General features: G+C 37.7%; 1 protein-coding gene across 1 annotated transcript in view; it reads left to right on the forward strand.

The window, feature by feature from the left end:
• POC1B (POC1 centriolar protein B) overlaps positions 1–14,195 on the forward strand; it is a 107,526-nt gene that overhangs the window by 42,063 nt on the left and 51,268 nt on the right. The window contains exons 5-9 of the mRNA XM_080662452.1: positions 5,388–5,495; positions 5,625–5,740; positions 6,852–6,985; positions 11,562–11,630; positions 12,359–12,511. Coding sequence (XP_080518578.1) covers positions 5,388–5,495; positions 5,625–5,740; positions 6,852–6,985; positions 11,562–11,630; positions 12,359–12,511 — 580 coding nt within the window. The remainder of the gene's footprint in view (positions 1–5,387; positions 5,496–5,624; positions 5,741–6,851; positions 6,986–11,561; positions 11,631–12,358; positions 12,512–14,195) is intronic.

The raw sequence follows: 14,195 nt of genomic DNA on the forward strand, positions 1-14,195 counted from the left end.
TGCTTTTACGGCATTAATTTTTAGGGGGAAAATCTGCCTTTAATTTTCATTTGTTGGTAGTGTTACATGAGCGCACTTAAAAAAATTTAGGAAACATAAGCCATCTAAATTGAAGATATTTTTGTTATTATGCTAAAATATATGTAAGATAAAATTTACCATTTTCAATATATAGTTCAGTGGCATTAAGTATGCTCATATTGTGTGACAAATTACAAGGATTTTAAGTATAAGCTCTCATTGACTATAATTCTAAGTTAGTGTGAATTCCCTTAGAAAGTTTTTTTCTTATGCCCTAAATGTTTGCTGAGGATGTAGTCAATACCGTGCACTGTGCCTAGGGACACAACTGTGAATAAGACGGATGTGGTCTTGGGGCTTACATTTTGTTAGGGAAGTAAACACAACACGTGGCTGTAAGGGAGGCGTGTGCATTTGAGTCATGTTAAGAACACCTCCTGAGGAGTTAACCGCGGGAGGGGGGACGGGTGGGGAATTTAGGAAGGCTTTTCATGAAGAAGTGAGGGGAGCGGAGACTTGAAGGAATAAGATCCTTTTAGGTAATTCAAACTAGATAAAGAGTAGTGGGGAGGTATTTGAGGCATAGGGAACAAACAGGAAACAGCTGAGGCAGGAGCAAGGTCCTGAGAAAAAAGAGGGGTGTGGTGTCAGAAAGAGGGCAGTGATAAAGATGAAGAGACAGGAGGGCAGATTCAGAGGACCTGATAAGCAGTGGTAAGGATGTCAGACTTTTTCCCAAGGGAAATGTGAAGCCACCAAAGGATTTTAATTTGGAAAATTTGATTTCTAATTTAAAGTTCACTTTTCTTGCATGTAGAGAATGGAAGTAGCAGGACCCATTGTGGTTTGAAGAGATGGGGCTAATCATGGATTAGAATGTAGGGGAGTGGAGGGGAAAGAGGAATCCAGCATGATTGCTAGGTTTCTGACTTCAGAAACCATTTATTCAGGAAAGTAACACTGGAGAAGAAGCTGTCTGAGGAGGAAGGTGAGTTTAGGTTTGGACAAGTTCAGAGTCAGGGGTGCCTAGGGCTATCCAAGAGGAGACACCCAGTAGGCAATTGTACTTAAGGGTGGAGATCCAGGAGAGAAGTCTGGGCACATAAATGATGGATGACCCAACAAATAATTAGCATACTTAAATGTTTTTATAACTCTTTCATCTGTTTTTTGTCTCTCAACAGTTGCAGGAATGAATCCTGTTACTGCAACAGATGGTTTCTCTTCTAATGCTGACCAGCACTTAAAAAAACATAAATGTTTTGTTTATTGTCTTGAACTTCAACTTCAGTATGTAAACACAACCCCATTAAAGCAAACTGAAACTACTTTTCATTTGAGTCTATGAAAGTTTGAGGTCTTAATGCAATCCAAAGTCTCACATTATCCAAATAGAAAGTGGTGGCCAGGGGGGTTATGAGTTTCACAAGGTTACAGAGCTGGGCAGTTGCAAAATTGACCCTACAATTCAGGAATCTGTATTAACTGGGCAGTCTTATTTCCACTGCTTTTTGCTTCTTCCCTCTCCTGTTGAATACTGCTGACTTCAGAATACCACTTACTAATTATTTGTTTCTTAAAGGACATGGACAATGCCCACTCTGGTCTCACAATGCTGAGGGCTAGAAATTTGTTTTTATAGAATACTTATTCTAATGATAAGAAATATTTAAATGAAAATTTTGATTTCTTATGAAACTACTGTAAAACATCTCATGGTTCATGGGCCCATTTGGCTGTCTAATGAATGAATAACTATTTATGTACATATAGACATGCAGTTTTACTAGTACATATAGTTTTGGGAACTCCATAGATTCCAAGTTAAAGGTCTCCTATCATATAACTCTTAGGCTGCTTTCAAGGAAAGGTGAACCAGTTTTTCTGGAAAGTATTCAAGAATTTCCTTATTTTCTCAAATGGGTACCAATACATTTTGAAGGATTGAATAGTAAGTAGTTCAGTTAACTTCTCAAATACCTTATAGACAGTCCACATCTCCTGATCCATTAGTCAGCATTGACTAATATAATATCCATTTTGGTGACACAGTCTCTGGAAGTTTTAAAGGGCTGTTGGTGGTACTGAATTAGAGAATTAGAAATCTATTGATGTCTCAGAGCCCTGATCAAAGTCAGGGCAAAGAAAAGCCCATTTTATTGGTGCTTGCTTATTTTTTTTTATGAATCTAATTAAAGGTGAAGGGTGAGGAGAAGATACAAGCCACCATCTTTACTTTCAACCCTTCCAAAGGCAAAAAAATATGCAGAAAGCAGGGATTATAATATAGTGTCCAGAGGAGGGGCGCGGCCTTGACCCTGAATCCCTCTCTGGTCATGTGGAGTTGGAGGTAGAAACCTCTCCCTCTGCTGCCAGCTTCTTCCCACTACCTCCTCTGTTTCTCTATTTATTGATGTTTGCCCTCCCTTCCTTTCTTTAGCATGGGGAAGCTTCTCTCAGACTATAACCCATCCTGCTCAAGATGAATTTCTAGTTTGAAAAATGTCTCTTATTTATAGCCCCTCCTTCTTAGGATGAATTCTATCTGGCTAGTATACCTCCTTTCTCATTTTCACAAGTTGCTTTAAAAACATGTTTCTTCGATGGAGTTTCTAATGATAAATTGGCACATTTTTGTTTTATCACTGTCTACAACTATATTATTTGTGTGCCCTCCCTCCTGTTAACTCCCTACACTAAAAGCTTCCTGAACACAGGGATCTCCATTTCATTTGCCACTATATTCCTTTTACCCAGGACATTGTCCAGTGCCGGTTCTGGCAGGTGCTCAGTGAATATTTGAATGAATGAATGAATGTCCTTCTCATAAACTTGTCTGGAACGCACAGTGTATGGTAATGAAGCAGATTTTTATTAAAGGGTAATCCAGTGGTTAGCCTGTCAGAGCTGATCACGTAGCATCTGAGGAGCACTGTCTCATGCTTCTCCACTTTAGGGCCTTCTTTGGTCACACAAAAGCCACACAGAACTTTGTGTGTCCCAAATCCTTTGGCCAGTAGAAGACACTTCCCTTTCAGTAGGGACCCAGCAGAGTGACTGAGAGTTTAGCTATGGAGCCAGATTGTCTGGTTCTCATCTTCCTGGTTGTGTGACTCTGGCCGTTACTGATCCTTTATGTACTCTATTTATACATCTGTAAATTGAGGCTAGCAATAGCACCTGTTTTGTAGGGTTGATTGAGGATTAAAAGAGTTGCTATAGGGTTAGCAGGATAGTGATGATGGTGGTGGTGGTAGGATTTAGTCAATAATGTAGGGTGAGGATTTCCGTACTTTGTTTTTAATTTGATCATTCCATTTTATTACTTTTTTTCATCATTGCTCTCTTAAAATGTAAGAATCAAGTCATCTCAGAAATATTCTTACCATTTGAAGAAATATTCACATTAGGTATTTTTTTTTTTTTAGAGATGGCTTCTTAAGAGATGCAATTTAATTCCTTGAATTAGTTGTTTACATTATTATGTAAAGTTTATTTTCATGGGGATACTGAGTAGGCTTCTTATCCCCAGGGTCTGTGTAAAATAAATTTCATCTGTTTGGAGCATTTCTAGAATATTGTCCTTCATATTTGAATCTTCATCACATATTTTCTGCTGGAAAAGATTAATAATATATTACATTATTATAAAATTACCCTGAACTACCATCATGGAAGATATTTTCTTACAAGATTATTTTTGTAACTATTTTCTCTCGTTTTCGCATCCAGCGCTGCTAGAGAGTGGGTCCAATTCCTGAGTAGAGGTGGCTGGGGATTGAGAAATAAAAGAAAGAGACAAGACACAGAGATAGAAAGAAAAGCTGGGGCCCAGTGGACTGCTGCCCTCTTCTGATGGAGAGACAGTGACCCAGAGCCAATGCAGTGTGTTTATTTTATACCCCAAATACCAGGAATTTTCACCAAAGGTCAAGACAAAGGAGATTATTTGCATTCTTGAGTAGGCCCTGAGCATTCCTGGTGCTAGGCTAGATTTAGATATCAAAACCCACTTCCCCACACCATGGGCTGAAATGAAGGTCAAGCTACATCACCCTTGCCCTTTTGGCAAGGCATGTTCCCAAGGCGTGGCTTTACCGACGCCACTGGGTTCAGCTGACAATAATCAAAGAATGCCCATGTGCCTTCCCAGGGGGCCCTCTACATATTTTCTTGAATTTTAAAGATTATTTTACATAGAAATTAATTGTGCTTCTGTGTCTTTTCTTTTTTTAATGGTGAGAATCCATAGGTGCCATATCCCAAGTTTCTGTCAGGGAGAATTATTCTTAGTTCAGCCTTAAGAACAGGAAGGGAGGAGAGGATCAAATGAGAGAATAAAAAGAAAAGCCTTTAATTATAATCCACACCCACAATTGATGACTTACAGTAATCTGGGCATAGAGGGAAATACAAATAAGATTGAAACATAATCTTAGAATTTAGTCTGTGACCTAAATTCGTCTTTTTTTGGGTTTTGTTATCACTAAAATATTAATGACGATAATACTATTCATAATTTATAGTAGTCAAAGAAAATTTTTTTGTCTTTTGCTCTTCTATCCTAAAAAGGCACTTAAGGCACTTAGGGCAGGGGGAAACTTTGAAAGGATCTTAAAATGAAAGGAGAGCATAAAAACAGTAGACAAGCCATGTGAGAATTTTGTCATTTGTTTTAATGGGGCATGTGGATGATAGGTGTGTCCATGAAGGAGTTTCCATTCCATGTTAATGAGTTGTCCTACTTTCAGTCCAGTGGAGCTCTCTGGCCTCCTCATGTCCAAGAACTTACGGATTTGGGGAGCTGGTTCTTTTGTTGATGATATAATTTAATTATAATTCTAAACACACAAGTCCTTTTCTTTCAAAAAGCTTAACTACAGGGTTGGAGGGATGAACAATAAAGGCTCTCTTGGGTCATATGGATAACACCAAAAAATGACAAGTATAGGAGAAAGAAGTAAAGATTTTTTAAAAAGCAAGGTACATGGCAAAAAAAAAAAAAAAAAAGAAAGAAAGAAAAAGGCAAGGTACTTGGCTTGAAAGGAGTGCAGAGATGAACCAAAAAACTAGAACAGGTGCCATAAAACTAAATTACTTAAATAAAAGAATGAAAGGAGAAGAACCTTGGTTAATCTATATAGTGTGATTTGACCTTTTAATGGCCTATCAGTGTCCTTTGTCGTGCTTATTTTTAGTTGAAAAGATGGTGGTTGCAGAATAAGACTTTGCTACATGTTGTGGTAACAGTGGTCTCCAATATTTAATATGTACAGCCTGACTTGTGTATGGTGGGAGTGTGATGGCTGTGATTGTGATTATCAGGAGCATTTCACAGAAACAATCTTCTTTCTTGTGCTTTCCAGATTTTCACCCGATGGAAGACTAATTGTATCATGTAGTGAGGATAAAACTATTAAAATTTGGGATACCACAAGTAAGCAGTGTGTCAGTAATTTCTCAGATTCTGTAGGGTAAGTCCATTCTATTTTTGCATTTATGTGATGTGGTTTAATAAGGAGACATTTAATTTATTACAGTTCAAATAAAGAAATGAAAGTAAAGAAATCAAAATATGAAGCCATCTTATCCTTTCCTCCTAGGTTTGCAAATTTTGTGGATTTTAGCCCTAATGGTACATGCATAGCTTCAGCAGGTTCTGATCATACTGTGAAAATCTGGGATATACGATTAAACAAATTACTCCAGCATTATCAAGGTACAGTTTCTATAACAAAAGAATTCAGTTGTTGAGTGGATTCCTGGGAAACTCTTCAACTGACAGACTATCCTTCTCAGTGTGGTCTGGCCCTCTTAATAAGAGTCACGGGCTGCCTTTGAACGGACTAAAGTTAGCCCCCATCAGCAGCATGGTCTGAGAAGCTGGGGTAGATGTCAGAGTGGAGAGGGAGGTGGAGGCACCTTAAAAATGATGCCAGGACTATAAAGAAAAAAGAAAGAGATTACTGTGAGACTTGCAAACTCTGGTTATTTGCTGGAGTAACTCTGATTATATAATTATGAGAAGTCGGGGATAGAAATTGGCACAAATACTTGTTATAACTGGTAGAAAACAACATCTGACTGTGCCTATGTATTCAAGTTAAAAGAGAAATAAATCAATTTTTTGGTTTATATTGAGTTTACATTAAGTCCACATTTCTCAGACTTAATAAGTGTAATATTTACCATGTAGCTACACTGATAAATCTTCACAACAGCCCCAAGAGGCGGTATTATTATTACTCCCATTTAAAGATAAGGAAATTGAGGCTTAAAGAGGCTAAGTGACCTAGAAGAATTGAAAATTGACCTGGGTCTTTCTGTTTGCACTTTCCATCATTGTGTTATACTGCCTCCTATTGGAAGGATGGTGAAATGAGAAATGATTGCTCAAACTGGCAAGATTGTGCCCTTCTCCAAATATACTACTATCTCCACACTTTACCCATTATTACCAAGCTACTAATTGATTACTAAATTTAGCTTAAGGCAAGGTTGTATACCTTATGTGAGCCGGTAATAATTAACTGTTGGTTATATTGGTAATATATCTGAAGACTTTTAGTTATGTGGTTTACAAGATCATCTTTCCATGACATATTCTCATATTGAAAGCTATTCTTTCTCATTAGCTGGATACTCAAGCTATATGATGCCAAATTACTTATTTGTTTTAGTAAGCTACTTAGAAATTTGGTGTTGTGGAGACATTGCCTTTAGTTGATTTTTGTTTTCAACCTAATATTGGTAATAGATCCAAGGGGCATCTTTACCGGTAGAATTAAGAATTGTTCTCTAAAATTTTTGCTTTATTTTCTACAAATCAGTTCACAGTGGCGGAGTTAATTGTGTATCATTCCATCCTTCGGGTAACTATCTCATCACTGCTTCTTCAGATGGTACACTTAAGATTCTGGATCTACTAGAAGGAAGGCTCATATATACACTTCAAGGACATTCGGTACTAATACTGAGATTTTTGTTTTTTAAATGATATATATTTTAAAGTTTTGATCCATTTTATTATATGCCTTTATTATTTTTCCAAGTATAGCATACATTGCTGCTGTCATAAATATTTTTGCCTCGAAGATGATGCTTTTATCCTCTAGAAGCAACTCTTAGAAATAATATTTATTGTAATTCTTGTCAAAATCAATATGTATCTTTTATAGCCATTAAATTAATCTTTCACTATTATCTTCATCAGGATGTAGTTTAGGTTTAACTGGTTAAGTGGTGATAGATACATTTTTCCCAACCTCTGATCTTTCTTCTCATGTGGAGGCTGTCCCACTAGCTCTGACACTCAGCCTCCTACACCCCACAGTCATTTCTTTCACTAGTCTGGTGAGATTAAAAGGGGAAATTTAACAAGTAGAGCCCAATGACTTCTGCTCTTGGAAGTAAGCCTGCCCTCACTTTTCCTCTGATACTTATTGTGGGGAGGCCTGCCCTTGTCCAGTCTTGCCTGTGACTGGGCACTCAGATCTGACTCATTCTGGTATTCAGATCTAGAAAGCCCAATTGCACACATAAAGCCACATTCTTTCTTTGCAAAACCTTAAGCAGTAAGAAAGGTGATATTTGACTCTCATATACCTTATTTTTTTTTACTTATTTCTCAATTGGTTTAGAACCCAGTGGGGAAGTGAGGTCCTATTTATTGAGCTTGTTCAATTACACACAAACACACACACACACACACCCTGGCATATAACACACTAAAGAAAAACTTTTTTAAGTTTCAGCGGTCCTCAAACTTTTTAAACAGGGGGCCAGTTCACTGTCCCTCAGACCGTTGGAGGGCTGGACTATAGTTTAAAAAAAAAACTATGGACAAATTCCTATGCGCACTGCGGGCCTGGGACGAGTCGGCTGCTAAGCAGGACAGGCAGCGGCACCCGGCGGGCTGGATAAATGTCCTCGGTGGGCCGCATGTGGCCTGCGGGCTGTAGTTTGAGGACCCCTGATATTGTAAACTAATCCTCCTTTCTGGGTAAATATTCAAACGCCTCTAAATTTTTTAGAATGCACCCTTCTTAAAAAGTACTAGATACTTCCTTTTAACCAAGTATAAGCAGTTTATATCCAGAAATAAAATGGGCTCAGTGGTCTAGGGGAGAAGGGCTTTTTTCGGCCTTCATATATCTTGCTTGGCTTCCTGCTTGCTTTGTCATTTGCTCTGCAGCTGTGTTAGTGTGAAGCAGAAATAGACACGAACCAGCTCATGTGTGTATTTAAGCTGAATAAATAACTAATAAAAGTAGCCAAGGATTAAAATATCCATGGAAATAGATTAATAGAAAAAAAGATAAACAGTATTTTAGAAGAAAAATTTATACACAGCAGTGGAATTTTTCACAATGTGGAGGAAAAAGATGTTTATGGGGCTTTAGTAACCTAAATCTGTGGGGTTGTCAACTTAAAAAATATAAGGTTTTTTTTTAGAAGTTTTCTTGTATAGATTAAGGACACATTAACAGAACAGAATATACTGATATTTTGAAATGAGAAATAATTACTCTTATCTGGATTGAAAAGTTGACCTAGAGGCTATGCATGTTGTGACTGTGCCAAGTGTAGTCTTGTCCAACTTCATAGTCATTGCTCAATTTCACGTTCTCATTACCTCTCACCCAAATAATTTCAGTAACTTCCTAACTGGCCTCCAACCATTCATTCTTACTTCAATCCATCATCTCACAATTGCAACACCAATTTTCTTTTTTTTTAAATTTAATAAATTTTTATTGTTCAGATTATTACAATTGTTCCTCTTTTTTCCCCCCCATAGCTCCCCTCCACCCGGTTCCCACCCCACCCTCTGCCCTTACCCCCACCCCCACTGTCCTCATCCATAGGTGTACGATTTTTGTCCAGTCTCTTCCTGCACCCCCCACACCCCTTTTCCCCCGAGAATTGTCAGTCCACTCCCTTTCTATGCCCCTGATTCTATTATATTCACCAATTTATTCTGTTCATCAGACTTTTTATTCATTTGATTTTTAGATTCACTTGATAGATATGTATTTGTTGTCACTTTGTTGTTCATAGTTTTTGTCTTTACCTTTTTCTTCTTCTTCCTCTTCTTAAAGAATACCTTTCAGCATTTCATATAATACTGGTTTGGTGTTGATGAACTCCTTTAGCTTTTTCTTATCTGTGAAGCTCTTTATCTGCCCTTCAATTCTGAATGATAGCTTTGCTGGGTAGAGTAATCTTGGTTGTAGGTTCTTGCTATTCATCACTTTGAATATTTCTTGCCACTTCCTTCTGGCCTGCATAGTTTCTGTTGAGAAATCAGCTGACAGTCGTATGGGTGCTCCCTTGTAGGTAATTAACTGTTTTTCTCTTGCTGCTTTTAATATTCTCTTTGTCTTTTGCTCTTGGCATTTTAATTATGATGTGTCTTGGTGTGGTCCTTTTTGGATTCCTTTTGTTTGGGGTTCTGTGCACTTCCTGGACTTGTAAGTCTATTTCTTTCACCAGGTGGGGGAAGTTTTCTGTCATTATTTCTTCAAATAGGTTTTCAGTATCTTGCTCTCTCTCTTCTTCTGGCACCCCCATAATTCGGATGTTGGTATGCTTGAGGTTGTCCCAGAGGCTCCTTACACTATCTTCAAATTTTTGGATTCTTTTTTCTTTTTGCTTTTCCGGTTGAGTGTTTTTTGCTTCTTTGTATTTCAAATCTTTGATTTGATTCTTGCGGTCCTCTAGTCTGTTAGGTCTCTGTATAATATTTTTTATTTCAGTCAGTGTATGTTTAATTTCTAGTTGGTCTTTTTTCATATCCTCGAGGGTCTCGCTAAATTTATCAGCCTTTTCTAGGAAATTCTTGAAAAACCTTATAACCATGGTTTTGAACTCTATATCCAGTCGTTTGCTTTCCTCCATTTCTTTCATTTGTGATCTGTTTCTTTGTCTCTGCATTTTCACTGCTTCCCTGAGTTGGTAGGATAGCTTTGTGTGCTAGGTGTCCTATAGGGCCCAGTGGCTCAGCCTCCCCAGTTACCTGAGGTGGACACTCTTGGTGCACCCCTTTGTGTACTGTGTGCACAGCCTTGTTGTAGTTAAGCCTTGATTGTTGTTGGTATCACTGGGAGGAATTGACCTCCAGGCCAATTGGCAGTGAGGATCAGCTGTGTCTACGCTGGGAGAACTTCTGTGCTGAAGACACCCTTATGAGACAAAGCTTGCAAAGTTACAAAAACCTCTGTGCTCAGCTTGGATGGGGTGGAGTCTCAGGGTGGAGCAGACAGCCTTGGCTTCCCGTCAGCCCTGCCCTAATAGGCCCCTGTGTCTCAGTGTCCTGTGGTAATCGCTGCAAGCACCTCTAAGAGAAAGCTGCCCTCGAGTTTCGCCCACTGCCAGACAGTCCAGTTTCTCCCCGAATGAGTCTGGGTTCCCAGAGTCTCAACCTGAACTGGAGTTCAGCGCACTTGGGAGCTTTCGTCTCCCTCCTGCTTGAGAAAGCCAGCCGCGCACTCAGCAGTCAGTCCTCTCTGCGCTTGCGCCTCCGGACCTCTGCCTTTCGCAGCTCCCCTGAGTCTCAGTGTGCTTTTCTCTTTTCCTGGCAGTCCAGATTCCCCCAGTATGAGTCTGGGTCCCCAGGGTCTCGCCCTGAACTGGAGTTCAGAGCAGTCGGGGGTTTCCGTCTCCCTCCCACTTGAGAAAGCCAGCCATGCACTCAGCCACCAGTACTCTGCGCGCGCGCATCTCCATACCTCAGCCTTTTGCAGTTCCTCTGAATCTCCGTGTGCTTTTCTCTTTCCTTTTAGTTGTAGAATTTCCACTCAGCCAGCTTTCCTGTGGTTCTGGATGATGTCTGTTTTGTCTTTTAGTTGTTTTGAAATTGTTGTGCGAGGCAGCAGTTTAGGTGTTTACCTATGCCACCATCTTGTTTTCTCTCACAACATCAATTTTCATTCAATATTATTTTGTTTTAGTTTCAGGTACACGGTATAGTGGTTAGACAGTCATATGCTTTACAAAGTGTTTGTGACATCAGTTTTCATCACAGCTCTCCTCCTATCTATATCCTGCTTTTAAAAATATTAGTGGCTCACTGTTGCCCACATGAAGGGCGACTGAATGAAGCCTATTGAAGTCAGAAAACGGGAATATGGCCTTTTTTTTTCATGTAGCTTCATTCTTATCACTCTCAGAGTTATCATTTAGTTTCTGCTAGTGATCTGTTGAATGAAGAGTCCAAAGCCAGACAGTCTTAACAGAAATTCTTGTTAACTTACACATGTACAAGCTTTTCTTTAAAAAGGAAAAAAAAAGTGTATTTTAAAATTTTTATTATAATTTCTTTTTCATTTAATATCATTTATATGTGTTTTGATATAATTGGGTTGGTTCTTTGATAACCTTCACTCTACCTGCATTAGTTGCTAGCAGTTAGGTATGTTCTCTCAGGCTTATTGCATCAATAGTCTATATAAATTAGAAAAAAATTAATATTCACAGTACACTTGGCCATGAGAACACATCACCAAGTAACTTTTCTTTTATCTCCATTTATATCTTAGGGACCTGTTTTTACTGTTTCATTTTCAAAAGGTGGAGAGCTATTTTCATCAGGAGGCGCAGATATGCAGGTTTGTATGTCTTTCAGCTCCCTCTTTGATTAGGTTAGGCCGGGCAAAGGAATCCAAGACCTCAGCACAGATTTTCACAACCAGCTTGTTTGTATATGTTCCAATGAATATTAATGAATTTATATTTTATCTTAATGCCAGGACATCTACTATTTCATAGCTGAAATCATGACAGTTTTGATAATTCTTGGAACTCAAATAGCAGTTATTTTCTTTGCTTGTCTTTACACTTATACATATAACTGATACTTATTGTATGCCAAATATTAATGTAGCACTTTCACTTGAATTGTTGCCTAATATTTTATCTGTATCTTGTGTTTGAAATGTTAAAGGTTCTTGAGGATTGTAAATTTAAATTGTTTATGCAGCAAGTTTGCATTTACTTAAAATAGCCAAAAGTCATTCATAGTCAGATTTATTGAATGACGTGGACAACGTGGTTTTGGGCTTTAGGAAAAAAAGAGGATTTTAAAGTAATGATATTTTCTTAATATGAATTTTAAACAACATGAAGGCAATTCTCAAACAGGTAAATCTCTCACCCTTAAAAAAGTATTGAGAAGTAGTAATGTTGAAATATTTATCTAGTCTTCCTATTTTGAAAGGCAGTTTTGTATATCCTATTTTGAAAGGCAATTTTGTATATTCATTTTTTAAAAAAATCAGTTCTATTGATTGTATATGCAAGTCAATAAATTGCCAACTTGTTTAATTTTTTTTAACAGATTTTATTATGGAGGACTAACTTTGATGAACTGAATTCTAAAGATGTTCTTAAAAGAAATCTCAAAAGATTACATTTTGATTCACCACCACATCTTTTTGACATCTATCCAAGAACACCACATTCCCATGAGGGGAAAATCGAGACTGTTGAAGTGAGTACTTTGTACATATTTGTCCTGCTATTTGTAAGTGCAAATTTTGGGGCTACTGGTCAACTAGATGCTTAAAATCATACTTAAGTATAGAAAACCTAGTTCTGCCTTACAACAGCAGAACTTTGAGAAACAATTATTTTTACTAGTAAAACTTTAAATATGATAGTATGTAATAGATCAAAAGCCTCTCATATTTGCTTCTTGAAGACTTAGAAATAAAACTTAAAAACTGTGTTAATAGTAATAGGAAATGACAAATCTAAGGCTTTGGTGACTGAAGTCTGAACAAGTTTCTTATTCTAGACATGTGTAGGGAGCTCATGATAGCTGCCATGAGAATAGTGCTGAAGGGCAATACTTATGACAGTTATTGAAATAAGAATCTTGAAGTCCTTTTATAACAAAGAAGAAAATCTTATGGACAATAAAAAGAAGAGATTTGGGCATTAAACGTAGTAATTGATACTATTTTACTATTTGCTTACATATATTTTTAAATATATAATTATTTAGATGTGTTTTTTATTGACAAGTTTCTTTAAGTGCTATAGATTTAAATGTTCTCTCTTCAAAAAAAAATCATCATTGCTCGATACTTTCTATTTTGCATGATTCTACATAAGCCCCTTTCTTTTCCAAGAGTTAATACTAAATCATTATTTCCCATTTATCTGAATTTTTTATCATTAACGCAGCCTCTCTTTGCTTTTAGAGTAAGTATGTTGAGTTCCTAAGTGCAAGTTTTTAAAACTTATAAGTTTTTTGGACTATTTGTCTATATTTTGTTTAATCTAGCCACATTTGGGGATTTCTATCCTGGTTTTTCCTTGGTAATATTTATTTTCAGTTCTTTGATATAATTTTGGTCCTTTCCAACTTTGACCTTCTTTCCAGTTCTTCTAAATAAAGTATTTACATTATGCTTTACTATTCCTCTTATTTTTTTGAAAGTATATAATGTAATTTGTGGCTCATCACATTTGTGTTTTAGTTTCTATAATGATAGATGTATTTTGATCCCCCAGTGATTACAAGTATTCACATAAAATATATGTGAAATACATTTTAATTTGTGTTCCCTTTCCTTGTTTAACCCCAGCTGGTTTTGCTAACACTCTCTGTGTTTTCTGTTCTAGCATTACTGTGGTGTGACTGAGCCTAACCATCCATGTAGTTGCTGCCCTGTCATCCACCCGGCCACCTGTTCACAGGGATGGCTGGCTGGGCTGCAGGCTGAGCTCTGCTCTGCTTACTCTTAATTCATTGCTATTTCCATGACTCCACACTACCTCAGTGCTGGCACTTCAAGCCATTTTCTCTGTGATTTACTGCCAGTCCCAGGCCATTTAAGAGTGCGGACCCTTCTTCAAAACATCAACAAGTTGTCTGAGTAGCTCTGTTCTGACTGCAGCCAGAAAGCAGTGAACTGGCCGGTTGCTCTGTATGGTGAGGTCAGGATGACCCAGACCATGCAAGGCACACTCAACCGTATTTTTCACATATACACTTAAAACCCATTAAAAGCTGACTTTTCATCTTGGAATCAGAGTTCAGTTACAGAATGTTAAGCACTGTGACTGAATTATATTTGTGGCCTTAAAGTCAGCCTGAGTATACCTACTTTAAATTACCTGTAAGCACTCATGGTTGCTTAAATTAAGTACATAATGAACATTTGTAA

This window comes from Plecotus auritus (genome assembly GCF_963455305.1).
Source record: "Plecotus auritus genome assembly, chromosome: 3".
Lineage (NCBI taxonomy): Eukaryota > Metazoa > Chordata > Mammalia > Chiroptera > Vespertilionidae > Plecotus > Plecotus auritus.